This window comes from Falco biarmicus, chromosome 10, assembly GCF_023638135.1.
Source record: "Falco biarmicus isolate bFalBia1 chromosome 10, bFalBia1.pri, whole genome shotgun sequence".
In the NCBI taxonomy this organism is placed as follows: Eukaryota; Metazoa; Chordata; class Aves; order Falconiformes; family Falconidae; genus Falco; species Falco biarmicus.
In genome coordinates, this window is record NC_079297.1 from 2166942 (window position 1) to 2193834 (window position 26893).

General features: G+C 55.4%; 1 protein-coding gene across 3 annotated transcripts; it reads left to right on the top strand.

Moving 5' to 3' along the window:
• Positions 1–1979: 1979 nt before the first annotated feature.
• NECAB3 (N-terminal EF-hand calcium binding protein 3) lies at positions 1980–26333 on the top strand. 3 transcript variants are annotated; one of them, XM_056353846.1, is made up of 13 exons: positions 1984–2167; positions 7268–7292; positions 8356–8464; positions 15402–15427; positions 15759–15856; positions 20786–20922; positions 21116–21237; positions 21536–21615; positions 22046–22099; positions 22719–22831; positions 24512–24589; positions 24931–25022; positions 25190–26333. In XM_056353846.1, the coding sequence occupies exons 1-13, from the start codon at positions 2075–2077 to the stop codon at positions 25216–25218; spliced, it is 1056 nt and encodes a 351-aa protein (XP_056209821.1). In that variant the 5' UTR covers positions 1984–2074; the 3' UTR covers positions 25219–26333. The 3 variants fall into 3 exon arrangements, with proteins under 3 accessions (XP_056209822.1, XP_056209821.1, XP_056209823.1); XM_056353848.1 differs by lacking the exons at positions 1984–2167; positions 7268–7292; positions 8356–8464 and adding an exon at positions 10123–10350; XM_056353847.1 differs by lacking the exons at positions 22719–22831; positions 24512–24589; positions 24931–25022; positions 25190–26333 and adding an exon at positions 22188–22712 and having other exon boundaries at positions 1980–2167.
• Positions 26334–26893: the final 560 nt, after the last annotated feature.

A 26893-nucleotide genomic window follows, 5' to 3' on the forward strand; every position in this document is an offset into this window, starting at 1 on the left:
AGTGCTTCGGTTTCATTCATGCCCAGTTGTAGTCCTGTGCCCCCCCCCAACCAGGGGAGCAGGGCAGAGCCCTGGTATCCCACCCAGGGCTGTGCCGCCCTACCCTGCCAGTGGCTCTTGGGGTGCACTTTGGAAGCACCCATGGAAGGAGATGGGGGCACCCACTGCCTCCTGCTGCCAGCAGTTTTGCCCTGGACTTCACCCTCACTTTCCTGCTGCTCCTTCCCATGCTGAAACGCATGCTGACCCCAGGCATCCCAGTACTGACCCAGTGTGGATTTTAGCAGCACAGGAGTGTGGAAAGCCCCCCCCCCCCCGGCTTTGCTCTGATCCGGCACAGAGCCCTGCCACCACCCAAGCCCCTTCCCATGCTCCCTGGCAAGGTGATCCTCAGTCCCCACTGCCACAGGCCCTCCTCTGAACGTTTCTCTAGGACCTGCCTCCATTTTAGTCTGATTTGATGATGGCTGTGCTCAACAGCTCCAGCTCTTGGACCTCCTTCTGCCTCCCCTGGGGGCAGGGGACAGCCCCGTGCCACGTGGGCCGGGCACACGTGTACCCCAGAGCCCTCGGATACCCCTGCCAGGTCCCAGGTGCACTTTTTCTGCCTCTTTTCCAATGCACACACCCAAAACACCCGGGAGTTGGTAAAAATAACTGTGATGCATCCTTGCAACTGCTCCGGGCTGAGCTGGCAGCCGGCTGTCCCCGGGGGAGGAGGACGGTGAAAGCTACACGTGCCGTGGCTGGGCCATGGCTGGGGCGCGCTGGGCTGGGGATGCCCCCTGGGTGCGAGAGCTGGGCTGAGGGAAGCCGAGCTCAGCCGAACGGGCGGCCACGGGAGGGCTGTGAAGGGAGAGGTGGTACAGGGGGAGGCAAGCCTGGCCGGGATTTTGCATCCCAGCAAAACTGGCGCGTGTGCCCCTTTCTGTAAGTAAAATCTCCAGATGCTCCAAGAGGGGTGGGAAGAATCCCACCACCCCAAGAAGTCACCATACCGCATGTACCCCAGGAGCAGTGAGCAGCTTTGCCCAGGCACGGCTTTATCTAGCTTATTTATCTAATTATCTGTTTCTTCTCTGTGAAAACCTTTGAGGACAGGCTGGGGTACAGGCCTGGGTGTCCCTCCTATTCCTCCCCATGGAGACAGGCCTCTGGGTGCCTGTGTGGGGCAGGGATGGAGGCAGCTCCTGCCTCCCCCCCCAGCCAGCCCACCCCCACTCCGCAGCCCCCCATGTGGGGTGGGAAGGGGGTTTTACAGCTGCTGGATGCACTGGGGGCCCAGCGCTGGCAGTACAGCCCCCTCGTGCTCGGCATGCAGCACTGGGGGGCAGCAGCACTGAGCGAAGGCTGCCCGGCGCCATGGGCATAGAGCTGGCGCCGCTGGGAAGTCATTTGAAACCAGCCTGGGTGGCAGGGGACCACCCATGGCCAAACTGGGGTTGCTTCAGGGCCAACTGGGGCAACCAGGGCTACCCCAGGGTCAACTACAACCATGCTGAGACCACTCATGGCCACGCTGGGACATACTGGGCCAACCAGAAGGTCAACAGCGACCATACTAAGGCCACTCATGGCCACACTGGGATCAACTGGGCCAACAAAGGCTACCATGGGGCCAACTGCAATCACACGGAGACCACCCATGGCCAAAGTGGGACAACCCGGGCTACCCTGGGGCCAACAGTGACCACACTGGGACCATCTGTAGCCAAACTGGGATCAACTGGCCGCACCGGGACCACCGTGGGCTGCCTCGGAGGCAACTAGGACTGGCCCGGGAGACCCCCAGGCCCTGAGGAGCCCAGACACCAGCGACAGCCCCCGCCACCGAGCGCCATCGCCCCGCCCTTTTTCCCTCCGCCAATAACGAGCACGGCGTTGAGATGCCAATCACCGGCCGCGACCAACCGAAGCGCCGCGGGGGCGGGCCCTTAGCGGAGGCAAAGTTGCCTGGCGGCTGCGGAGCCGCTGGGTTGAGTCCGGTTCCGCGCCGCGCTCCTTACGGCACCGCACCGCGCCGCGCCGCGCTCCTTACGGCACCGCGCCCTACGGCACCGCGCCCGGCCGGGCCATGATGGCATGTGCCGAGCTGCTGGCTGTCTGCCTGCTGTCCGCCGACCGCGGCCCTGCGCCCCGCCGCCAGCCGCTCCCTATCTTCCACGACGTGAGTACCGCGGGGCGGGCCCCCGGCGAGGTCCCGGCCCCAGCCCGGGAGCCGTGGTGGGGCTGTGTGTGTGGGCGGCGGGGTGAGCGCCCTGCCCGCCTGCCCCGGCTGAGGAGCCGAGCCCCAGGGATGCGGGAGTGGGCCCTGCTGGTGCTCCAGGCCTGAGCTGTGAATCAAGGCGTGGGTCGTGATGTCTTAAATAATACTCAGTGTCTGAATTATGAGCCTCTGAGCGGCCAGAAATAGCCCACTCCTTATCGAGAGCTGGTTGTCGTGACTGCCGGAGCGGGAGCTCCGTGTGTGGCAGGCAGGCTGCAGAAGGTACCGTGTTAGCTGCTAAAAGCCGTGGGATCCCACAGGCAGAGCGTGTCCATTGCCCACCGCAGCCCCCATCCCTGCCCACTCCTAACGTGCTCTGAGCTGTGGAAGGAGGATGCTTTTTGCACAGGTTGGAGGTCGGCTGGGCATCTCGCTGGCTGTGGGTGGCCTGGGGGAGTTGAAGATGTGGGTAGTGGCCATCTTCATTTTCACAAGATGGGCCCTGGCACAGTGCCTCCCATCACACTGCGTCCCCTCGAGCCCCATGGCGAGGGTGCCCCTGTCGAGAGACAGCTGTACGCGCTGGGGCTGGGGCTCAGGGGGAGGCAGGGCCTCTGTGGCACCCAGCAGGGTGGGCGGGTGGCTGCATGGCTGGCCATCTCCTAGGTAAGTGGCACAGCCTGGGTCAAAGCCCACCTCCCCTGCTGGAGCATGTCAGAGAGGCTCAGTTCTGCTCCTGGCTGTCTTTTATGAGCTGCAGGGTGCCTGAGTCAGGTGGGCAGCACCTGAATCTCCCTGGTAGGCTGCCAGCCCTTGCATTCCCTTGTGTCTGGCACCGCTGGGCTCTGAGGCACCCTGTGGAGCCAAGGCAAAGTGTGAGCAGAGCTGCTGCCCCTGCCCTGCTGCAGGGATAGGGGAGAGGAAAGCAAAGCAGGGGTTAAGAGCAAGGGTTGGTTTGGTACCCAGCACCTGGGCAGCCCAGGGTGGTGCCAGCTGTCATCTCTGTCCTGTGCTAGTCCAGGTGGTGCCACCCCCCATTGTCCCCTTTCATCCTGGGAGAGGGGAGCAGGAGATCTTGGGCAGCACTTTGGGAAGGTGAATGCCACGCCTGGTCCAGTCCTCCATCTAGGAGACCTCCTGTCATTACTAGGGAGCAGCTGGAAAGTGTGGCTCCCTCGGCTGCACTGGTGCTTACTGCTTCCAGCTGGGGGTCAGGGTCTCTCTCCTGCCGTGGGGGCATTTCAGACTGCAGGGCTCTCCAGCCCGCATCATTAACTGCACTAATTACTTGGCTGATGGAAGATGGGCTGGAGGGGGTTGGTGGTGGCAGCTGTATTCCAGCTCAGCTCCTTCAGGCACTTGCTGAGTCCCACATCGACCCCTCAGGGCGTCGTTAAAGCAATTAAAATAGGAAGTGTTAACAGCACTAGTGGCTGCTTTCTGGTTCCTGGTGGCTTCCCTTCCTCTTCCCTGTGGTTCCCTTTGCTCCTGTCTCAGCTCTGGAGCTTGGCAGGGTGAGTTTAATATCTCTGGGTTTGGGGCTGGGTAGTTGGCTGGTCTCCAGCTGCCCTCCCAGGCTTGTCAAGGCAAGCTGCCACCCTGCCGCAGCAGGGCAGGATCCTAGCCTGCCCCTCGGGCAGTGGGAAGGCAGGGCTGCCCGCCACAGACCCCGGGTGGCAGCTGCTGCTTCTTCTGGGACTGGAACTGCCATCTCCCTGCCTGCAGATTGCCTGCCTTCAGGAGAGGTGAGGAGGAGGAGGGCTTTGCCTGAGACGCTTCGCTGCAGGCACGGTATGAACTGCAGTGCTGCCATCGCAGTTGTTTCTCTGTGCAGACATCTCAAGCCTCTGGGAGATTCATCCCCCAGGCTGGTGCTCAGGGCTTGCTTACTCCCCTCTCCATGTATGAAAGGTTCAGAAAAGCCTCTTGGACATCCCACCTTTTATCACTGGCTGCTCGCTGCAGCCTGCATTAAGTCTGCAGTGGGTCAATGAGCACAGTGTCCCCAGGGCAGCTGTCCCCTCCCCAGCAGCCAGCGTGTCCCTAGCTGTGTGTCCAGCAGCTGTGGCTGCTTCCAGCCCTGCAGGCAGGGAGAAGCCCTATAACGTCCCCATGCTCCTGCCTTCCTGAGATGTGTGTGGAGGTTCAGCCTTCAAATAAATGCCAGTTCAGTGCTTCTTCCATCAGTCCCAGTGTGTCCACTGCTGCAGGCACTGAGCAGGGCTGCAGCTGCTTGGACACAAGCCCAGGAGCTGGAGGCTGAGGTAAGTGTCTCAGGTTTGAGGCAGTGTCCCTGTGTTTCTGAGACTGCCAGCCCCCTGAGTGTAAGCTGGGGATTGCCTGTAGGGCCTCTCCAGCAGCCAGTGCAGACCTGATCCCATTCCCAGCCTGGCTTTGCATTGCTTTTCCTTGTCTTTGTCCTAGGGCTGCTGTCCTCATCACACAGGGCTCTGCCTGGAGAGCAGCCCTTACCTGCCATTGCCATGCATGTGCCTGTGCCCTGCACGGGGGTGGGGGCAGGGATCACCCCTAGGAGTGTGGAAGTGGCTCTGTGCTGTTTTTGTGTGGCTGGAGTCAGATCCTACCTCATGCATAGGTAGGATCATCAGTGTTTTCTGGTGCATGCAGTGCTCACCGAGGCACCCCTCTGCAGCCGGGGTTGGCTGAGGATGGGCTTGCTGGAAGGGGCAAGGAGCCCCGCCATCCTTGGGGGATGTGGAGCAGATGTGGCATTGTGCATGCAGTGCTCACCGAGGCACCCCTCTGCAGCCGGGGTTGGCTGAGGATGGGCTCGCTGGAAGGGGCAAGGAGCCCCGCCATCCTTGGGGGATGTGGAGCAGGTGTGGCATTGCCTTGCCGGGCTCTTGCAGCTCCACTACTTGTGCCACGTTTGTTTATTTTGAGCTTCAGGCAGCTGTCATGTGCGCTGGCAGTGCTTTTCTAACGCACTGCTGGAGCAGAGGATCCCATGTGCAAGGGAGAAACATCAGCTGTTTGCTGAGCTTCATGCTGAATCCAGGATGGGCTCACCTTGGGTTAAAGACCTTCTCAGCCCCGTGAGATCCCCCCCAGAGCTGTGCTTTCCCTCTTAGCCCGCAGATGGACCCTGCTGAGCAAGGCCAGCCTGTGAGTGGGAAATGTTTGGATTCACTTGAACCTGCGTTTAAGTGCCTGGGTGACACTTGGCTGTCTTTGGGATGAGCTAGCTGGCCTTGGTGACATTTGGACTCATAGAGATGTTGTTGTGTGAGCCATGTGTCCCTAGGATGATGGAGCTCTGTAGGATTAAGCTTTTGCCTGGACAGAAGGTGGCATGCCCGAGGTTGGGAGGTGGCAGAGTGGCACAGGCATGTGGGACGCACTGGTGCTGCCCCTGCCTGCAGGCAGAGCTGCCCCTGCAGCCGGGGAGCCCTGGCATGTGTAACCCCGCAGCTGTGAGACCCCTGACCGGCAAGTGAACCCTTTAGCCTGGAGAAAGTTTTTTGCTTTAAAACCCAGAGAAATCCTCAGTGTGTGGGAACTGCAGGTTCCTGTCTCAGCTGGTCAAGGTAAAGCTCCAGAGCTCGTGCAGCGAGTCCCGTGGGGCGTCAGAGAGTGCCTGCCCTGCTTTCCTGCAAGGGAAGCAGCCTGAGCGGCTGGAAGCCCACATCCTGGAGGGACAGTTACCTAACACTGGTCGGCTCAGGGCAGCCTCCATTCCCTGCAGCAGCTCCCAGTCAGGAGGAGCTTGCCTTTCTTAGAAGAGAATCCTCTGAGGAGATGTCCCTGCTCCTGGTTTCAGTTGTGAGGAAGCGCCTGGGAGCTCCCTGCTGGGACCAGCATCAGAAAAGCCTCTGCCCAGTGGTAAGCCAGTGGCTTCCTCAGGAGCAAGTAGCAGAGGTTTCTCTGGGTAACTGTTTCTGTACCTCAAAGTTATTTTTTCAGGGACGTTTCAGTGGCTAGGTATGGGCTTGTGCCCTCAAAGCGTGCAGCAAAGCTGTCGGTGAGCAGTGCAGAGGTGAGCTGCCGGTGGAGGGGGCAACTGGCAGCAACGCATTTTCCTGCAGCAGGGCGCAGAGCTGGTCTGGGGGTGGTTTTATCAGCCATCTCTGCTTTGCAGGTATGTGGAAAAGAATATAACAAAGTCTGCCTTCTCCTTTTTCTTGCCCTTTTTCATGCCTGATCTTTCTTCAGATCTTTAGATTTCTTTATCAACCAGGGTGGCTAAGAAGGACGATTAAAAAGAAGAAAGTGGCCACACACAGAGCTTGCTGTCATTGGCTCTATTAGGATGTGCTGGCTAAAACCTTGTACTGTTCAATCTGGCAAGATGTTCCTAGACTTTGGAAATTATGCTGTTCCTCACCAGAGTCAGCCCCAGACCTTCTGATGATTATTGTTGAAAGAAGAGCCAGGCAGGTACAAGAAGCCCCAGCTTTCTTCTGGGTTGTGGGCAGAAGCCTCGTGGTTGGGAGCCAGGGTTGAGATCCTGAACTGGAGCAGCTCTCCAGCTGTGCTCTGTGGCAGAATTAGTTACAGATTAATTAATAATAATGAATTAATTAATTACAGTGTGTGTGTGTGAAGGTGTTGCAGGAAGGATTGTTGTGAAGGGTGATTACAAAGCACAGGACAAACTGCTCCTTGGTGCAGACAGTTGAAGTGTCAGCAGTGATGCACAAAGTGCTTCTGTTACGGAATGGTTTTATGCTTAATGTTCTTTCATTTAAAAGGTCTGAAAAATTAAACATGTTCCATCACAAGGGTGTAGCAAAGCCCTTTCTACTTCATCTCCCTTTGTGTTCTTTAGAAGAAGCTCAGTGTGAGTGCTGGGCTTGCTCGGGTGGCGGTGGCTGTGCACAGAGCTTTGTGCATTGGAGACAAGAAATAGTTTTAATCATTTGCAAAGCGGAATTTCCCTGGAACAGCCTGTGCAGACCAGACAGCAGGGGTTTCTCTGTGGCTCCCTGAGCTCCAGGAGGTGGTTTTCCCATGGTGGTGGGTACTGCCTGGCTCACCATTCAGCTGCACTGCTGTCCCTGCTGCCTCACCAGATAAACCCTGTTGTATTTTCTCTTGCAGATTTTCCGGCGAGCTGACAAGAACGGTGAGTGCTTTGTTCTTGCTTCCCCCTCCATGCCCGGGTCTGGGTGAAGCAGCACAGCCTGTCCCTGATACAAGGTTTGGCTGAAAGAGTGAAGGAGAATAAGGGCAAGCAGCGCTCTGGCTGCAAGAAAAATGCTTTTCTGCTTTGCTCAGAGCAAGAGGCAGTGGAGCAAAGGGCCTGGCGGGGGGCTGGGGAAGTGGGCTCCCTTGGTTCACCATTTCTGTGCCACACAGGACAGAGCCCTTTCCAAGCCCTTCTCCTGCCTGCATGCACATGATCTCTCCTCTGTGCTGCCAGCAGTGAGAAGGGAAGGCAAAGCAAGCTGTGCAGCAGGCAGCCCAGGGGCCGTCAGGCTTTTGCTCCATCCCTTGCAGGATTGATTCAGTCTCTGTGCTCAGTTCAGGGTTTTACAGTTGCCCGTGGTTGGGTGGCCCTGTTTCTGGATGCCCACTGGGGAGCCCTTGGCATTTGAAAATTGGGCTCTGCTACCTGATTTTTAATCTGGCACCCATAAACCAAGAGGTCCGAAATCACAAGTCATTGTGATTTTGCCTCTGAGCCTTCCCACCCTCTCTTGGCCTCTTCCACACGGTAGCTTGCAGGCTTCAGGAGCTCCTTCTGTTGCAGATCAAAACACAGCCCAGGAGCTGCAGTCCTCCATAGAAAGGAGAGAAAAAGCTCTTGAGTCAATGGAGAGATTTTTCTTTCTATAAAGACCTGACGCTGTCCTCAACGTGCTGTTTGAAATGGACTCTGTACTTAGACGGTCATCTAAGTAGAGTGTGTCTGCATGCATTTCTGAAAATGTTACAATGGGGTCTTCTGGAAGGGGCTGAAATTCCCACCTGAAATTCCAGCAGCAGTGGCCGTGCTTGCCAGTGCTCCTGGATTTTTGATGGAGACTGGCAGGAGATGCTTTCAATGAGATATCTACTCTAATTATTATGCACAACACGCCCAACCGTCCCACGCTCCTGGTAGAGAGGCTGCTGGGAGGATCGCTGGGGCCCGTATGCTTCTTTCTGCAGGTATATAATTATTCTTCCCTTTTATTTAAATGCAGATGATGGGAAGCTGTCATTTGAGGAGTTCAAGAACTATTTTGCTGATGGGATCCTGAGCTCAGAGGAGCTGTGGGAGTTGTTTAGTGGCATTGACAGGCGTCATTCAGAGTAAGTACCATGGTGGCACATAGGAGAGGAGATGAAGGAGAATATAAAACTGTTTGACTGTAGATGGAGGACATTTGGAGGCGGGTGCGATAAGTAGTCAGGGTGAGATAAACCTCTCTGTTGTAACACGCAGATGTGAAACCCCATTGAACACCAGCTACAAGAATTGGTGATGAGAGAAGCCAGACGTTTTGAAAACAGTCGTTATCAGATGTACTGCGGTTCCATAAAAGCAAGCATTCATTTAAAATTACGTTACGTTAGTTTGAAAAATGTATTCCAGAAATACACAGCTCTAGAGCAGGTTGTGTGTCTGTAAGAGGAGCATGTGGTGGTGTGAGGACGATGCACAGACTGTGCAAAGTTGCAGACTTTGCCACTGCTGACACAGGGAATTGCTTTTCACTTACGTAAGAGCTGTTTTCCACCAGAAGTGGGCCTTATGAGTGTAACTGTGAATTTAGGCCAGCTACTTTTAAAAAAAGAAACCCCCAAAGAACAGAAGTAATTGCACTTAGCCCTGGTCTCCTCTTGACTGGTGCTATCTGGAGGAGTCTGTTGGTCTCAGCGGGGTTTCTCATCCCAGCCTTTCGGATACCAGAGTGGCCTTGCTGGGGTCCTGCTGCCCTGCCAGCTGCTGTGAGCGAGCGTGTTTTGGCACTGGGAGAAACTGGCCGTTGATAAATTGCATGCCTGAGGGCTGCCTGTTCAGACGGAGGGGTGCTGCTGCGGGGGAAGGTGGCTGCAGCTTCCTCCCAGTCTTGGGCAGCAAGCTCAGCCCTGGCTTCTGCCACTTCCTTGGCCCCCAGGAAGCATCTCCTGCACCTCTCTGATGCCCTTGGCCAGGGCAGTGTCTGAGAAGGTCGCTGTTAGGGAGAGGTAACTCAGAGCTGCGTTAGCTGCACACGCTGGTTCCAGGGCTTTGCAAGGAGCCAGGGCAGCTCCGTGGAGGGCCCGTGCCATGCCAAGATGCCAACAGCCACTGAATGCCATGGAGTCACTGATGGAGGGTACCCAGCAGTCCCTTGCTCCAAGCCCCCATATCATCCACCCAGGACTGGGGGGGAGGGGGTGTTTGTCTCCTGCCAAGTGGTGGTGGGTTTAGCTGATGCTCCCACTTCACTGACGGGGCAGAGAGGTGGGCTGGTGTTCGCAGCCCCTGGTGCTGCTTTCTTTTAAGCCTGACTGCCCACTGCTGCCTGTCCTGCCAGTTGGGTTTGCTGGATGTGGGCAGCAGGAGATGTCTCATGAAAATGCCTCTGTCTCTTTGGGCTGTGATCCCAGGGAGTTGGCAGTGAGCTGTTCCCTTTCCTCCCCACCACTTTGGGGTGACCTTGGAGTCACTCCCATATGATACCACTGGAAAACACAGGTTGCAGCAAAGCAGGGAGTTTTAACTGTGCCCTTAACTGAATGGTGAAGATCTCCTGGTTTGCCGTAGCTTTCAGGTTGGGCTTCCTGTGTGTCCAGAGCAGATAAACAGGACTGGCTGAAGGGGCCCATGTGAGCAGGCTGTCTGAGAGCCACGCACGGCCCTCCCTGCGGCGGTGCTCTCTATAACTCATTACCCGTAATGACGGTGCGGTAGCTATGACAACATGGCAGTTGCAGCGTTGAGCTGGTGACATCTGTTAGCAGGGCATGACCGTTGGGTCTTTGATCCCTTTCTGCCATGAAGCGCAGAAGGGCCCCTGCGGACAGAGCTGATTTCCAAATTCCTGCATTCGGTGACTTCAAGCAAATGTAGGAGATTCCGTCCCTCCAGCCCTGCGAGGGTGCCCTCACTTCTGCAGGAGCAGACGGGGAATTCCAGCCCTGAGGCCATTGCAGGTGTAGGTCTTGTTTCTGTCCCTGGTTGGGATGTGGCCCACGAGCGTGTGCGCAGGGTCAGTGCGTGCGATGGCTTCGGTATGAGCAGGTGGGAGTGGGATGAAACACGGGAGGTGGCAGCAGGGAGCTGTACGTGATTCCTTCAGCTTCATCCCCAGCTGGAGGAGGAGGAGGAGGTGGGACCTCCCAGAGAGGGAACCTGGTGCTTCAGCTTATTGTCTGATAAGAGGCATCCTGCCCCCTGCGAACACCATGGGCTAGCGCTGCCTCTGCCAGAGTGCTCTGATCCTGACCCAGTGCTGCGTGCCTGCTGCGGTGAGGGACTTGGAGAGACAGGCTTGTCCCCAGGGAGGCATGACCCTGTCTGTCCTCAGGGGCTGCCCGGGGACTGCTTGCCCACTGTGCAGCAGCAGGTAGTGGAAATCAAGCAGTGTTTAGTGTGCTGGGCTTGGCAGACGTCTCTGTGACTCTGTGTGTAGAGCTGGACTTTCTGGCATTTGTTTTTGGGGTGTGTGGGGGCACTTGCTCCTTTGTACAACTTCTGGTGCCTTGTAAGGGCTGTACCGGTGCCCTGCTGTCCCCTTGATGGTGGAGCTGGACAGCCCCTCTCCTCCAGGCTGCCTGCTTGGCTCGCACTTGCAAGAACTTAATATTTTTGAGAGCTGGCTGAAATTTGCTGCCAGATTCAAGAGTTATTACCTGAGGTAATACTCAAAGTATTACAAAGCTGGAAAGTAACTACAAGCTCTACAAACGTATCTAGCGTGCTTCTTTCATGTCCTGTAGCTTTTCTGATGATGGGAAAGTTTCAGCCTTCATCCCATGGGTGGATTTGGCCACGAGGATGCTGTGTTCATCAGCTCTAGGCTAGAACTTGTGTTTCTTTGTCAGTGCCAGCCTGACCGAAGGAGAGGCGTAGCTGAGACCTTCGTACCCGGGCACACTCTGTCTCTGGGTAATGGAGCGCTGCCCAGACATGTCCTAACCCTCACCCATCACTGCAAACCTGGAGCTGCTCCCCTGGGTCCCAAAGCTGACATCTGGGAAGATGAGTATTTCAGAGGTCTCGCACATTGCTTGTTCTCCCACAGCACACACTTTCCTTTTCTCCTCGTCCTTCCTATCCAATCTTCGCTCCACCTCCCATCCACCTGGTGCTCAAGTGGGATGCTGCGGCCTGCAGGCACTTCTGTTAGGTTCAGTTCAGATTTTATGTTTCCCTGTGAGGCTTTTTTTGTTCTGCATTCCTGAAAAATGTTCCATTTTGGCTTTAAAATATCTCCTTATTCTAATTATTTGACGCTTTAAAAGTTATGTTGAAACTGAATTCAACTCTCTTTGCAAATTGGTTACAACGCTAGGTCCACCATTTCATTTAGCATGTCAGAAAGCTCCACATCAGCTCTGGCACTGGTGCAGAGCGGGAAGATTCATATTCCTGGAAAAGTGCATTTTCATCCACTGAAACGTCTGGGTGAGAAGAGACAAATATGTTTGAAGGGGTGAAAAATCTCCATTGCTGCAGAAGCATCTTGGGAGATGCACAGTGCGGCTTGCGCTCTGAGCAGCCACGAGTCCATCTGCAGCCCAGGCAGGTGGGATGGGAGCAGATCCCAGGGTTTTGTGGGGACAGCTTAACAGAGAGTCGGTTACAAAGGGCCTTGGACTGAAGGTTGTAGTGTTGCATAGGTTGCATACCTACTGCTCTTTGCAGGGGGCTATGAAACTAGGGAAGAGTCATGTGGACCTCACCTGTCCTTCTGTTGGGAAATTTTAGAAAAATAGGGTCTGGCAAATCCTCTGTTGTATGAGAGCATCAGGTAGTGGTGGCAGGAATTGGGCACAGACTGCCCAGAGCCTGTGTCTCTGACCTTGAGCCACAAGTGAAAGGGATAGGAGCACTGAACTGGTGGTTTCTAAAAACTCTTAGTGGATATAACCTCAGGCCTCTGGTTCTGTGGAAGAAGGGACTTGTGTGAACTTTCCTCCCCTCTCTTTAGTCAGACACTTGGAGCTGCAGTGCCTGCCAGTCTCTGAAAGATGGAGAGTGACCAAAACACTCTGGGTCACACTGGAAAGGTTTGGAAACCAGATCTGTGATGGCAGCAGAGGTTCCCAAAATGATAAATGGTAAAAAAAATACCCATCTGCTTTGTTATAGCTGATTGCTGTTTTCCTGCATAAATTCCAGGCACATCCTGACAAAATCCCAACAGCGTAATACTGACAAGATCCTTCATCGTCAGTTCAAGCTTAATTACAGTTAATCAGTGGTTTGAGCACAGTCAAAATACAGCTATGTGGAAATGTGGAGAGTCTCAGGATGAGTGCTTTGGAGGCAGAGGATGGCTCTTCACTTGGAGTGGGAGAGGGGATGGCAGAGAGAGGAGTGGAGCAAAGCCTGCTGCCTTGTCGCAGCCCTGCAAAATGGGTCGGGATTTGACGTGCAGGTTCTTCACATGAGCTGCTGTTTTCTGGGATGAAGTAGTTTCTGATAGCATGAAAATGGCATCATTGGTCCTGTGATTTGCTTGCCGTGCTCTGTTCTGCCCCTGACTGTGCCCTGGGGGCTGCTGCAGGTGGCCGTGCAGGGTTGCTGACTGAGCTGGCTGCGTTGGGAAGGGAGCAGGCCTTACAACAGACAACTCCCAGAGGGCTGATTTTTTGCCATGAGACCTTGGTGATTGGCTCTATGTTTAGCTGTTTAGGGTTTTAGTGATTGAGTAGCTGTTTGACTTTAAGCAGCAAGCAGAAAGACGGAGAGTTATTAATAATCTCTGGCCTCTCCTTGGAAGCCACAGGGTTGGTGCTGATCGTGGGTCTTTGTCACACGGGCGCTTGCTCACTGCAGTCAAGGTGGGGAACTGGGCAGTGGGTTGAGCGGCTGGCTCCTGCTTCCTGGTGAAACCAGTCTCAGGCCCTCACTGGGGACAGACTCAAATGCCTGGGTAACATATACATTAGGTGTTTAAATGTGTATTCTGTTATCTCATCTCCATGTCCCCTCTTTCGTGATTTTTGCCCATCTCTTGGGTGGGAACTAGAGGCTGAAGTTGTTACTCTGGGGCACAGGTCTAACAGCCAGTGCCGTGGATGCTGCGGTGCCAAGTCTCCTGTGGCAGTGCAGCAGTGGTGGCTCTGCAGGCTCCAGGCAGCTTTCAGAAGTAAGTGGAAAAATTAAGAAGGAGCAAGACATTTTTCCAATTTAAATCTGTGCTTCAAACTCCAGTCACTCTATCTAGCAGAGCTGTGGTTGGGTGCATGGAGCTACTCGGAGAAGGATGGATCAGCAAAGTTTGATGGAGTGGAGTCGGCAGAAGAAGGGGCTGTGGTTTTGCCGATTGTCTGTATTGCGTCTCAAGGGAAACACTTTTTTTTTCTTTTTTTTTAATCCATTTTAAAAACTGTCTGCAGTGCCAGGACAGTGCGCCAGAGCCCTGCCTTAATCAGCTTCTGCGGTAGGTGTTTAAAATAGATGAACCAGATCACATCCTAAAACTGCCCGTCTCCCTTGCCTAAGAAGGCGCCTGATGCAATTAGCTAAACAGGGGGGTCTGCAGTCCTGATGCTGCAAGTCTGCGGTAACATCTCACACCAAAATATTTTCATGGTTTGCAACACTGCCTAATATTGAAGTGGAATATTCTAAGTGGAAGCCTAGCAGAAAGAGACACAGAAACCAGTTTTTTATGCTTGGGGAAAAGTTGTAGGAAGACTTTTCTTAAATTATTGCACCCATTCTTGGTGTGGCATTTTGGTCACTTCACATACTCTCTTCTAATTTTGTCTCTGGGGTGTTTTTGCCCGGTGAGCAGTGTCGGAGTGGGGACAGGGTGATGCAGCTATGGTTTGACTTCCCCCCCCCCCCCCGGGCAGGCAGCGCTGCAGCCATACTTGCACTTGGAGCCCAGCAAACTCAGGGTATCACTAGTTCCTCCATGCGTGACAGCACTTAAAACACTTAAACTCTTTCGTGCTCTCTTCCACTTTCCCAATCAGGATTTAAAATGGTTGTAATCATTTAGGGGATTTTGAGACAGCAGAATTTCTTGAGCGGAGGATGATTTGAATAAATGATATCCTGGGGCATTTCCCTACAGACTGCAGGTGATGCCAGGCATCCCGAGCAGCTCTGCCTCAGGCTTTGGCCACCTGAGCTGATCAGACAGCTTCATGTGAACCCATGGTTCTGCTTGACATCCTGTCCTGAAAACATGCAGCTGTTTCTGGATATTTCCTCCTCCCTCTACACCCCAGCAGCATCTTTATCAGCAATGGGAGGGACCTGTCCAAGCCCTGCAGGGATGCCAGCACTTAATCTCTGGTGCAGTGCTCTCAGTTACTGAAAAGGAGTGGGAGGCAGGCCCGCACCTCCAGGTTTTTGGACCCACGTCCCCTGCTTTAATGGCCTTCACGTCAGGAGCGACCCCTCTCGTGGGCTGTGAAGCCATCCAGCTCCCTGCCCTGGGAGCCTGAAGGCAGCCCCACACTGCCTGGGCTCTGAAGGCGGGGGAGAGAAGGGGCACCCGTGGGGCAGAGGGGAGAGGAGAGGGGCTGGTGCCATGGGGGCAACCACGAAGGAGGACCTGGGCTGAAGTCAAGGGGCACATGAGGAGGGAGTCCTGGCTGAGTGCTTTGCACCTTTAGGGGAAGAGGTTGGGTTGAAGAAGCAGTTTCTGGGGCTTGTCAGCATTGGCGCTCAGAAATGGGGCTGCCAGCCCAGCTGGCCAGCCCGGAGGTGTGGGATGCTGCCTGCTCCCCAGACCTCTGTCCCAGCCCATCCTGCTGTCACAGGTGCTTTCCCAGCACGCTTCAGTTCCAGGAGATGTTGGTGGAGCAGCTTTGCTTGCTCCTTCAGGCCCCCGCAGCAGAAGTGATGCTCTGTAGCCCTGCCTGGGTGCTGCAGGTGCTGGGCATGGTTCCTGAGTTGCTGGCTCTAAACTTGTGCAGATTTTTATTTTTCTAACACAGCTTTTGAAAAATCTGTGGGAGGAGCAGTAAATCCACTGGGGGCTCAAGGCAGGCCCTCAAGACCCTGCCCACTGTAACTGTTTCTCCCAAACCAGCCCCACCATCTAACAAGAGCTTGTTCTTCTGTTTCTTGCAGTAACGTGGACACAGAGAAATTGTGTGGTAAGTGGGGTTGTATTCCTGCCTTGGAGGGGGATTTCTGTTGAGGGTTTGTGGTGGGGCTTTGAGCACATCTGACTTGGGCAGGAATGGGGGAGTCAAGTGGCAGTAACAGTCCCTGTGCCTGAATCCCAGCACAGAAGGCATCCCTGCTTTGCTCAAGGGGACGGGACGTTTTGTCTGTGTGGATCGGAGAGGACTTTTCAGTCTGTGGGAGCGTGACTTTGGAGAGGGACTCGAATGCCCCCCTGCAGTGCCGGGCTGTGTGTGGGAAGCAGCGGGTGCAGGGCAGGCAGAGATGGGAAGCTCACCATGGCCTTCTCTCCTGCTTCAGATTATTTCTCGGCGTATCTCGGAGAATACAGGAACGTGCTTTCGGCCCTGGAAGCCCTCAACTCTGCAGTCCTGGCAGCCATGGACAAAACCAAGCTGGTAAGGATGGGGCTGTGGGAGGGCAGCAGGGCAGGCAGGTGTGTAGCAGAAGCCGTGGTGATGTTGGCTGCTTGCTTAGCATTAAACTTCGGTGTCAGGGGCAGCAAATGGACCTCCCAGATCAACGGGGCTGTCTTTGTGCAGTGAGCACCGCAGCCGCACAGCCTGCAGCGTGCCTGGAGGAGGGGGAGCTGTGCCAGAGCAGAAGGGTAGAGCTAGTGCTTTTATGCTCTGGAGATGTCTTCTTCCTTGCAGGGTTCTGGCAGCAGTTGTTTCAACAGCTCCTTGCGTACCACTTGCAGTGTCCTGCCTGGGGATACTGTTTCTGGGAGTATCGCTGATAGTCTGTGTGTTGCGTCTCTGAGCCAAAGTGAGGTCTTTTCCAGAAGCAAGGTGGCATGAAATGGGGACTCCAGGGTTGAGCCTGCTCTGGACTGGCCCCAGCAGCTTGTGCTCAGCACAGTCTGTGCTCACAGCAACAAAAATTTGCTGCCTGAGAGGGGACAGAAGCCACTGCAGCAGGAGGGCTGCTTTGGGAAACAGCCAGGCACTAGGGAGAAGGTAGGAAATGGTGAAATTCGTTGACTCCCACTTTTTGCCAAGCTCATCCCCGCGGTGAATGCTCTCCCTCTCCCTGGAGCTTGTACTGATGGGAGGCAGATTGGAGGCTGCTAATTAGGGCAAGCAGCCTTCTGCTTTGTGAGTCCCCCTGCCTCTGCGTCAGAGAGCAGAGGTCTGCAGTGCGCAGCATTGTGGGCTGAGTACAGCTGTGAGAAAGCCGTGGCCAGTACTTGGAAGGGACCAGCAGCCCCCTTTGCATTTGAAATGTATTAAATGGTTTAGCCGTGTGCTTGGGACTGATGCTGTTTTACAGCTGCGGGAGGGGCCAGCCCTTCATTCCTCTTCGATGTGGTGGTTTGATGCTTGGTAGGAAGCAGATGAAGGGCATCACCCACGTGCACACTGTCCACTGACATCCTGATCGGGCAGAGAAGTGAAGGGGGACCGGTCCCCACTGTCAGCCCTGCGTAGTCATCGAAGTGGTGTTTGTGCCTCTGGAGTGTCAGTCATGATCTCTTTGAGTTTTCGTCTGGCGAGGTGCCCCCTCATTGTTTCCCTGTGTGTTGGGAAATTTCACACCAGGAGAGGGGTTCACTTGAAAATGCTTTTTCTCTTTGGTTCAGCTGCTCGGCCCCCTTCACAGTTATTAAATGTGAGTCCAGAGGGAGTGAATGAATCCTCTTCAGAGAGCTATGCTTTATTTCTGTTCTTTTCTGGTTTGTGTTTTTAAAATTATTTCTGTAATGAATTTTGTATATTCATGTACTTCTCCAAAGGACAGCTCAATTAGTGTCTGCTTCGCAGTATTGGCATGATGCATTCATTCACTTAATAGTTTCTGCTGCCACAGGGTTTCCCTGGAAAAAGAGAAGCAGGTTTTCCCTGTTGAAACAGATTTTTGCGGACTTGCTTTTCCACCCTTGTTTGGATCCAGCCAGAGCCAGGAGGCCAGGGCAGCCCACCGTTCAGAGCACTGCTCTCCCCTGGGTGGGAGCTGTGCTGATGGGGTGCTCTGATCCCAGCCCTGAGCTCCTGGGTGCCCTGATGAAGATACCGATCCTCCTGGGAAGCATCTCCCTGTGCTTCCCTGGTCCGCTGGGCTCCGAGCCGGGGAGAAGGCAATGCTCCAACCCTGTGGTTAGGGCTTTTGCAGAGCTGTGGGGAATCTGCCACTGCTAGAGGCTGGCAGAGATGATAAATGCTGCATTCGTACCTGCTGTGACCTGAATATATTCCCATGTTTGTATTTCCAGAACGGGACTCAATCTTGGGTTATTACAGGATTAGTGGGTTTATTAGGTTGGATTTTAGCCAAAGCTCACACCTTTCTCGGCCAGGGGAGGGGGAGAGAACAGAGATTTCCCATATTACACATCTGCCCCACATTTCTGTTGGTTCAATCACCTCTAATGCCACTGTGGCTACGGACCGAGAGCCCATTTGACAGAGAGACCACCCTCCTGGAAGAGCTGAAAGAAACTTCATCCCAGGGAGTCACTTTTGCTGGAGATGCAGCCATGCTGTGTGCTGGGCAAACTGGAAGAGGCCTGCCTGCTCCAGCAGCCCTCACCATAAAGCTCCGCTTCCACAGGCGGGCTGTGGAGTCAACAGATGCTGAAGGATCTGCAGTCCCTGCCTGTCTTTCCCAGGCTGTATTTAAGGGAGCTTCGCATGGTTCTGAGGAGGCAGTGATACCCAGGCTAGCTAGAAGAAGGAGGGGATCTCTGACTTGAGCTGGGTTTCACAGGTTTGAACCACAGCACCTTTTGGTTAGGGCATGCTCCTTCCCCTGTAGTTCCTTACTTCTGCTGCCACAGGATTGCTCACCCCTGCATTGTCCAGGTACTTGCCCCACAGCTGTAAATAGGCTCACCGTATGTAAATACCAGCCCACTTGACAAGCAGGAAAATCAAGAGCATTGGGCTGCTGCTTTAGCACAACAGAAGGCAGAGCCTGGGAGATGGTGCTGGGCTTGCTCAGACCGTGCCAGGGTGATGAGCTATGGGGAGGGGAGAGAAGGAAATAAGGAAACCAAAGCTCAGAAGGAATAGGCCACAGCTCTGTGTCTGGCAGGTATGGTTTGAAGCAGTGCTGCCAAAAGCCTTTTTGGTGTTGAGGATTCCCCCCTCTGTGCGGGTTGCTGCAGGCCAGAGTACCTGGCGTGGATCAGTGGTGTGCCTCGGCGGCTGTCTGCTGGGCGCAGGCTCCTCGATCTGCTGCCTGCTGGCACGTTGTCGACTGCAGGATAAACGCTGTGATAAAGCATGGGAAATGCGGGCTGGGGTTGTCCTCCTCGCTGTGTAAGTGACTGCAGTTACTGTAGGAAATAGCGTGTGTGGGCAGCAAACCTGCTCGTGGTCTTTTTTATGGATCCACAGGTTGGCCGGAGGAAACCAGATCATGAGGGGTTCCTATGCTCCCATCCTTCCTTGCTGGGTTGGTAGAAACATGGTAAAGAAAAGATGCCTTTTCCAGAAAAGAGGGTTTTTCTCCAATTCTGTCATTCCCACTTAACATTTTTAAAATATAACTTGATAGCTGTGCTGCAGTTTACTAATTAAAGCTTATCTTGTGGCTAAGCTTTGCATTTGCAATATAATAGTGTCACAGTAAGAAGTGAACTGTGGCGATACCTTGGGTAACAGTCTGGTATTTCTCACAGGGGACCTGTATGCTAAGAATTTTCCATTTTCCAGTTTGCAGATGCTGCAAACTAGCCTATAAATACCTCTCCAAGTCAGGTGCTTTTATTTTTCCTTTGGCAGGAATTATGCGATCACCTATTCCATTCTGTCCCAAGCTTAACTGTCATCATAAGAAACTAATAAAACCTCTCAAAAGCAGAATTATAGCAGCTCTTGGCAACTTTGGGATTTTCATCTGGGTCAATGGAGCTGAAATACTGGTCCGTGACCAAAAAGCTTTGCCTCATACTTGCTGAATTATTTCCTCCATGACTCCTTTCCATGAATCTTTGCTACGAGCAGAAAATGCTGTGCTCGGTGAGACAGAGCACGTTTTTGTTGAGCCTCTATTTACAGAGGGGTTTCAACTGTGTGGTGCAACACCTGACAAGAGGGTTTTGCTTGTTTGCCCCAAAGTGAGGAGTGCAAAGGAGGCCAGGCAGCTGAACTAAAGGGAAGGTGCATTTTTCAATTGATTCACTCACTGGCATGAATTTTCCAAGTTGATGCAGAAGGGTGAAACAGCATCTGGGGCTCTCTTGAGAGATGGTTATTTCCATCCTCCTCTCTGGCACATTCCCCTGGGCATGCTGTGTTCGATGAGGCGAGAGACTGGAAGCAGCTGGCTCATCGCGTGCAGTGCTCACCCATAATACTGATGTGTCTGCGTGGGATCCTGTTTTGCCCTTGCAAGGTTGGATGGGGTGTGCTGGGACCAGGATGATGAGGAGCCTTCTGCACGGTGAGCTTCAGAGCTGAGTGCTTTCCAAGCACGATGTGTCCCAGGCTGGTAGTTGGGTTTTAGTGGTTGGCACCCCAGGCTACTGCCGGTGCCTGTGTATCTGGGGTGTAAGAACTGCACTGGGGCGAGCTGCAGGGCTCCAGGCAGGCTGAACGTACACACTGTGCAGAAAGAGGGGTGACCGTGTTTGGATTTGAACCAGCTCCTGAAATGAAATGTGTCCAGCCCTGCAGTGGATGAATGATGTGTCCTTTCTGCTGTGTCCCAGTGGCGACTCAGTTGGTGTTCTGCACCTTTCTTAGGCTTGTCCGGGGCAGGTTTGAGGGTCGGTTGTTCCCCTGTGAGCAGGGGATGCGTGTCCGGGCTGGCAGAGGAGCAGCGCTGGCGGGGATTTTGGTCCTGCACCCCTTGGAAGTGAGGAGGTGAAGGAGTGGGCAGGAGGAGTAGCAGGGTCCCTGCCTGGGGTCCCCAGTCCCATGCTCTCCATCTTCTGGCACCATGGGGAAGAAAGTCTTGTGGGGCTCCCCTCAGCCTTGCCAGCCTTGCCCCAGGAGCCCCGATGCAAGCAGAGCCGTGTGTGTGAACCGCTGGGTGCAGCAAGGGGTGCCCTGCCTGCCCCAAAGCCCTCCCTGTTGCTGGGAGCTATTTTTGCAAGTGGTGTTTTACCTTCCGGCTTGGGAGGTCCATCTGTGGTCCTTCACGGCTCCTGGGGGCTGTGGGTGCTGGGGCGGGGCTGGGCTGGGAGGGTCACGCTGTGCATCACAGGCATGCACCCAGAGGATGCTTTTGTCCTACAGTGTCATTGTTTCCAAAAGCAACTAAAAATTTGATTGGAATCCATCCCATTGGATATATTTAAGGGCCAACTGCTTCCAGATGCTGCTCTGCTTCCCCTGTGCAGAGCTGGAGGCATCTGACACATCGTCTCCCCTTCCCTGCAGAGGTATGAGACCTCCTCGAAGATGGAGCAGTTCCTGACCCGTTTCCTGCTACGGGAAACCATGCACCAGCTGCAGTCCCTGCAGGCCTCGCTTGAGTGTGCCGTGGACACCGTGGAGGAGCAGGCGGGACGGGAGAGGTAATGATGTGGGAGATGCTGGTCCTCCCCTTCTCCACACCACTGCTCATGGGGGGGTGCGGTATGGGGCAGGGCTCATGAGCCTCCCTGGGAGGGACATCTGGGAGCAGGATCTGCCCTTTTGAAGCCTGTTGTGAAGCTGACCCGTATAGTGAATGACTTTGACCCCTCCTTTTGCGTTTTACTCTTTCAGAAAGGACATAAAGAAACCTGAGGCCTCAGTTGGCCTGAGGTCAGGGAGACGATGTGGGCGCAGAGGACAGAAGAACGTCTGTCTGTCTCCGACAGACCCCTATTCTGGGATGCTAACGACAGGTATCTGCAGCCTGGCCGTCCCTCGGGTTGGTGTCTCTGCCCCGCTGGAGGCTGGAGTGGGTGTGGGAGCAGCAGCATGGGACAGCGGGGGCTGGACCATGTCACCCAGATGCCAGCTGGAGCTTCTGTGGGATGTTGTATCTCTTGAGCAGTGGAAGAAATTTAAGGACTAAAACAAATTTTTTTTGTTTTAAATCAGAAATTTAGACATTTTTGCAGTTTTCTGGGTCTTGAGCAAGCTTTCGCAATGACAAAAGCAAGCTTTTTTGGTGACATCTCTCTGCCCTTCCCTGTGCAGGTGTTTGTGTTGAAGACAACAGCCAGTGGATGGCACAGATCAACAGGCTCCAGCAGCTCATCGAGAAGCTAGAGTGCAAGGTGTGTGGCAGAGGGGAGATGGGCTGGGGGCTGCCCCGCACCTCGGTGCTGACCAGGTTGGTGCTGGGACCTTTCCCCACGCCAGTGACCCTGGTATTTGGTCCTGGCATTGTTATGGAGCTGCACCCATTCACTACACCTGGCTTGCAAAGCTGCTCATCTCCTGCTGTCTCCAAAGCCCCTGCTTCTCCCCTCGACGCTGCTGACCCTCCCTTGCCTTCTCCATCATCCACGCTGATCTGACAAGTCAGTCTGAACCCACCAAGCCCCACAGATGTGTAGGTCACATCCCTGTTCTCCCCAGGTACTCAAAGGAACGTCCCCAGAGCCTGTCACACTGAGCTGGGCTGGGCTGTGGGTTACTGCCACGTTTTATCTTGTTGCGCCGTTCTCCCAGTAACAGTGGTTTTTCCTATGGACTTAAATGCAGAGCCCACGCCTGGAGCCGCTGAAGGAGGAAGCCATGTGCAAAGGGAGAGATGCAGTAAGTCCTCGTCCTGCCACTTGTGGTTTGCAGGTATCCCCGTAGTGAGCACGGATCCCCTTTCTTACACACACACGTGTTCTCGCAGCCCCTGTGCCCTGTCACCTGGGTGAGCTGCTGGCTGTGGTCTGGCAGAGGGGCAGCAATGTGGCAGGCTGTGAGCTGGGCATGGGACCATCCACAGGACAAATGCAGCTCCATCAGGTCCATGAAAGCCCCAGGTAGTGCCCGCAGCCAGCCCAGAGGAAGGCAGCGTTTTGTGAGTGCCCAAATCCCTCAGGTTTGCTCCAAGCGCCCACGGCCCATGTAGAGCCCCAGTGGAGGGGTCTCGAGGCCCCTTTCTGCTGGGGGAAGGGCACAGGGAGCTGCAGCAGCCCCAGAGCAGGACCTTGCCATCTGGGGGATGGAGCATCTGTTGGTGCAGTCCTCATTGTCAAGGCAACCTGCCCAGGTGGAAGGAAGCCGTTTCATGTTGGCGTTGGCCCTAGCATTGTGGTGCCAGCCCCTTGTGGCTTCCTCTGCGGTGCTGTGCTTGCTGGGCACTGCCTTGTCCTGCAGCAGGGAGGGCAGGAGGAGACAGATTAGTCCCTGATGCCACTCCTCTGCTGTCCCTTCACAGCACATCCTGGTGGCAAAGAGGCAGATCTCGGTGGCAACGAGCGGCATTGAGGAGTTCCGCCAGGCATTCCGGTCCTACACGGAGGTCACCGCCGGGCAGAGCAGCTGCCTGCAGTAAGTGTGGCAGGCGGCGGGGTTGTTCGTGGCGTGGCTCGCCGAGAAGTAGGGCCTTTTAACATTGCACCCTTGAGGGACAAAAGAGGGGTTTTTTGGTGGATTTTATGTGCTGGGCAGTGCAAGGATGGGCTTGGTGTGCAGAGGGTTGACCTTGCGGAGAGGACGGTGTCACAGCTGCAGCAGTGTCTGCCGGCAGTATCGTCCCATCTCCTCCCAGCAAGAACCACTTGTCAGCATCTGGCGAGGAGGGGATGGGTTTTATGCCAGCAGGAATGGCTGTGGCACGCACGTGTGAGTGAATGCATGCGTTCCTCCAGCACTGAGGGACTTGAAAATAATGGGGGAAAAATCAAGGGAAGAGTTCGTGTCGGGGTATTGCTTTATATAAAGCGTGTGTAGGGCTGGCAGGAAGCGGCCGTGAACACCTGAAGCTAAACCCCCATGGGAGCCCGAGGCTCTGCCCCCCAGCAGCGCTCTGGAGCTCCAGACAGAGCTGAGGACAGAGCCCAGGGCTGGCTTGAGTGACACACCACTGCCAGCGTGTCCCTGGAGATGGCACAGCTGCTCTTTGAGAGGCACTTTCCTTCTCCCACGGGAGATTTCAAGCCGCTTTCAGTGGGAAATGTTCGTGCTGTTCCCATTTAAAGTGTCATTTTTCAGCTCTTCAGTTCCAACAGCATAAAATTGCGTTTTCAGTCCAAACAAAAGGAAGACACTTGTTTTGACACATGTGGCAGAGAGAATGGTATCTTTTTTTCTTTGGAATTGATGGGCTTTTCTGTCATGAGAACTGTTAGTGCAGACAACTGGGTAGTGTTGCATGGGCAGCCTCTCCATGTGAGTGGAAAGCTGGAGCAAAGCCCAGGGAGACTCCACTGTCCTGGTTCATGCCAGAGAATTGCAAAGCTCATTGCGGCCCCTGCACAGGGGGACAGAGCCTCTGAGCTGCTGAGTGACTTGCTTTGCTCTCCCTCCCCAGGGCTTGGTCCCTTCCTGCAGCCTTTAGTGGCAGCTGGAGGAAACGTTCATCCTCAGCTGGAATGAATGATGCTGCAGCTGAGCACAGCTGGTTCCCCAGGCCCTGCACCCTGCGCCTTGCTCTCTCACCTCCCTGCTGCTTCCCCCTCCCATCTTCCCATGGACTGCAGAAAGCCCCAGCCTGTTCCTCCGGCAGGAGGGAGCAGGGGGAGCATCGCCTGGTGAAACAGCATCGCTTCAGGGGGCAGCGAGCTGTGGTTTTATGCTGTGATCTCAGCTCCTTGCACTTGTGCCTCAGTTTCTGTCCATGTGAAGGGTGAGGGATGACATACCTCCTCCAAAGGGCTGGAAGGATGAGCTCCTTCATCAGGCCCTGTGCTGCAGTGCTAGGGCTGTGCTAATACTTATAAAATATTGGCAGGCGTGTTTCTGGGCAGCGGCAAGGACCGGTTTAATGGCTGTAAAGCTCCTCTGCTGCTTGGCGGCAGGAAATGCAGAGCATGAAGGATTTGGGTTTGGGATCCCCTGGAGCCACATGCTGGCCCCAGCAGCCACAAATCGTGGATGAATCCAAACTGCTTTCTGAAAGCCTGGGGGTGAGGCGCACGTGTGCCCCTCGCTCCCGGCCTGGCAGGACCGATGCGGCCACACTGTGCCAGCTTGCCAGGCCCCGTCTCAGGGTCACTCCTGTCCCCACAGCGTGTCCGCCTGCAAGCTGACGGACGAGGCCTGCTTCATCCTTTACGAGTTCTGGCAGGATGTGACTTCATGGAGAAGGTTGGAGGCTTTCCTTGTGGGGGGCTGGCTCGGTATGCTTGGGGGGCTGAAAGGGGTTTCCTCTCAGGACCCCACCAGGACCCCACTGCTCCCCCTCCTCGCGCAGCCTGTCCTGCTGCTGCTCGGCCCGGTGCACACCCAGGGCCCCTTGCGGGGGAGGGGGGTGAAGACCCTGATGAAGGGTTCGAGGGGCAGGGCCGGAGTGGATGTCGGGCTCTGGGTGGTGCAGAAGCAGCCCCGTCCCCCGTGCGTGGGCAGGGGGCCCGGCGCAGAGCTGCTCCCCTGCAGCCACGAGACATGCACGTCCCTGCACCCTCCTGACCCCGCGCGCTGTTTCACAGCCACTTGCAGTCCAGCTGCAGCAAGACTTTCCAGCGGTCCATCATCAGCCTGCTGGAGTCCCCGGAGCTGCTGACCACCATGCTCTTCCCAGGTGAGGCTGTGTCCCACGCTGCTGCTCTGCGCGTTCAGCACAGGCCTCCCTCCAGAGCAGACTGACTCGAGGGTGACCTAAATTGTGGCTTTTTTCTCTGCCACCCCTAGTCCCCCTCCCCTGTTTAACAGTGCACACCCCTGACCCCTTCCCCTCTCTCTCCCCAGCATCCTGGTGGATCATGAACAACAACTGACCCTGGGCAGCCTTTTCCAGGATGCCGTCAGCATGCAGAAGGGCGCGGAGCCCTCGGCGCAGCCCTCGCCTTCCCTTGCTTTCGTCACCTCCCTGTCCCTCCTTCCCTCCTGCGGGCTGGTGGGGGCTGCCTGCCCATCGTCCCTGGCAGTGTTTTACCCTTTTGGTCTTTTCATGTCGATTTATTTATTCCCCCATCCCAAGAGAGTCTCTGTGCTGCCTGGGGGAGCAGGGCCCTCCCAGCAGCACTACGGGAGCCCCATTTGGGGTGGCAGCCTTGCCCTTGGGGGGAGCACTGGTCTGGTTTCTGCAGCCCTCAGCCCCTCTCACACCGCAGCTCCTCTTCCTCCTGGCTCTGAGGACAGGCCAAGGCTCCACAGGGGGCTGGGACAGGCTGGGGTACATGGCTCTGGCCAGCTGTGGCTCTGTGGGCTGCCTTGTATGGATTGGGAATAGTGTTTCATAGAAAAAAAAAAATATTTCTAGCCAGGTGTGCCGGATCTGGCTGTGGCCACCCTGGCAGCCTGTGCAATGGCTTTGAGGCTGGATGTGTGCTCCCCTCGCTTGTGCACGTCCCCCCAGTAAACCACTGAACCTCCCAGGCAGGGCGAGCATTGCTAATAGCTGTCGCTTCATCCTGCGGCTCATTTAACACAAACCAGAGTTAGCGCTGGTTCCAGTGCTGCCGGAAAGGCTGAAGCTGAATTAATGGTGAGAGGGGCAGTGGTGGGTGGCAGGGGGTGAGTGAAGAAGGCGCTGTGGCCCAGGGGTTGCACGCTCAGGGTTTCTGTGTTGGCACTGCAGACTGTTGCAAACAGCGTGGAGTGAGCAGTACCGCGGGCCAGCAGGGCTGGGCATGGTGGGCAGGGGCCAGCAGGGCAGCAAATGCCTGCAAGGAAGTGCCTCCTGGCGTGGAGAATAGCGCTGTCCTTGCACCCTGTCCCTGACACCTGGTGTGCTTCACCACGGGTACCCTGGACCCCCAACCCTCACTTATCTGGGTGCCTGCCCCCCACCTCCCCCTCCCCATGGGCACCATTCCCCAACAGCACCCCCAGAAACACTAATATGACTGTTCTTCCCCAGGTGCAGTAATTAAAATGCAGTTAGTCTGTGGTTGAAAGGGTGGTGGCAACAGCTCCAGCCTGCGGACACCGTACAGGCTGTACTGAGTGTCTCTGGCACAGTGTCACCCCCCTGCCCTGGTACTGTGGGGCCACGGTGTGGGGGGACACTGGGTTTGGGGTGCAGGGAGGGTGACCCAGCTGCTGCCAGAAGTGATCTGCAGAGATGGGCTCAGGGAAGCTCCTCAGAGTAGGGGGAATAGCAGCTGCTGATGCCAGCTCAGACCCAGTCCCCATCTACGACCTACCCTCCCAGCACCCAGTTATTTATCTAATTATTGATAACTGCTCAGTTCCCTGGCCAAAGCCACACTTTGCCGTGATGCAGCCCCCTGCCACAGGAGCCAGGCCCAGCCGGGGTGGTTGGAGATGGGCACCCACAAAGGGCAGGGCTGCAGCGGGCTCTGCCTCTCCTGAGCTGCCAGCTCGGCTGGCTGCAGGGCGCTCCACCAGCCTCCCCGGACTAGCATGGCGTTTGGCCCCATTTTGGATTTCTTAATTACTGTTTGCAGCAGCCTGGAGACTGAAATCCTCAGATTAGGCAAAGGTGTG

Coding starts and splice junctions, on each gene's coding strand:
- NECAB3 (XM_056353846.1), top strand. CDS start 2,075: ATGATGGCATGTGCCGAGCTGCTGGCTGTCTGCCTGCTGTCCGCCGAC. Junction 15,857..20,785: donor CCATGGACAAAACCAAGCTG/GTAAGGATGGGG, acceptor CCTTCCCTGCAG/AGGTATGAGACCTCCTCGAA. Junction 25,023..25,189: donor GACCACCATGCTCTTCCCAG/GTGAGGCTGTGT, acceptor CTCTCTCCCCAG/CATCCTGGTGGATCATGAAC.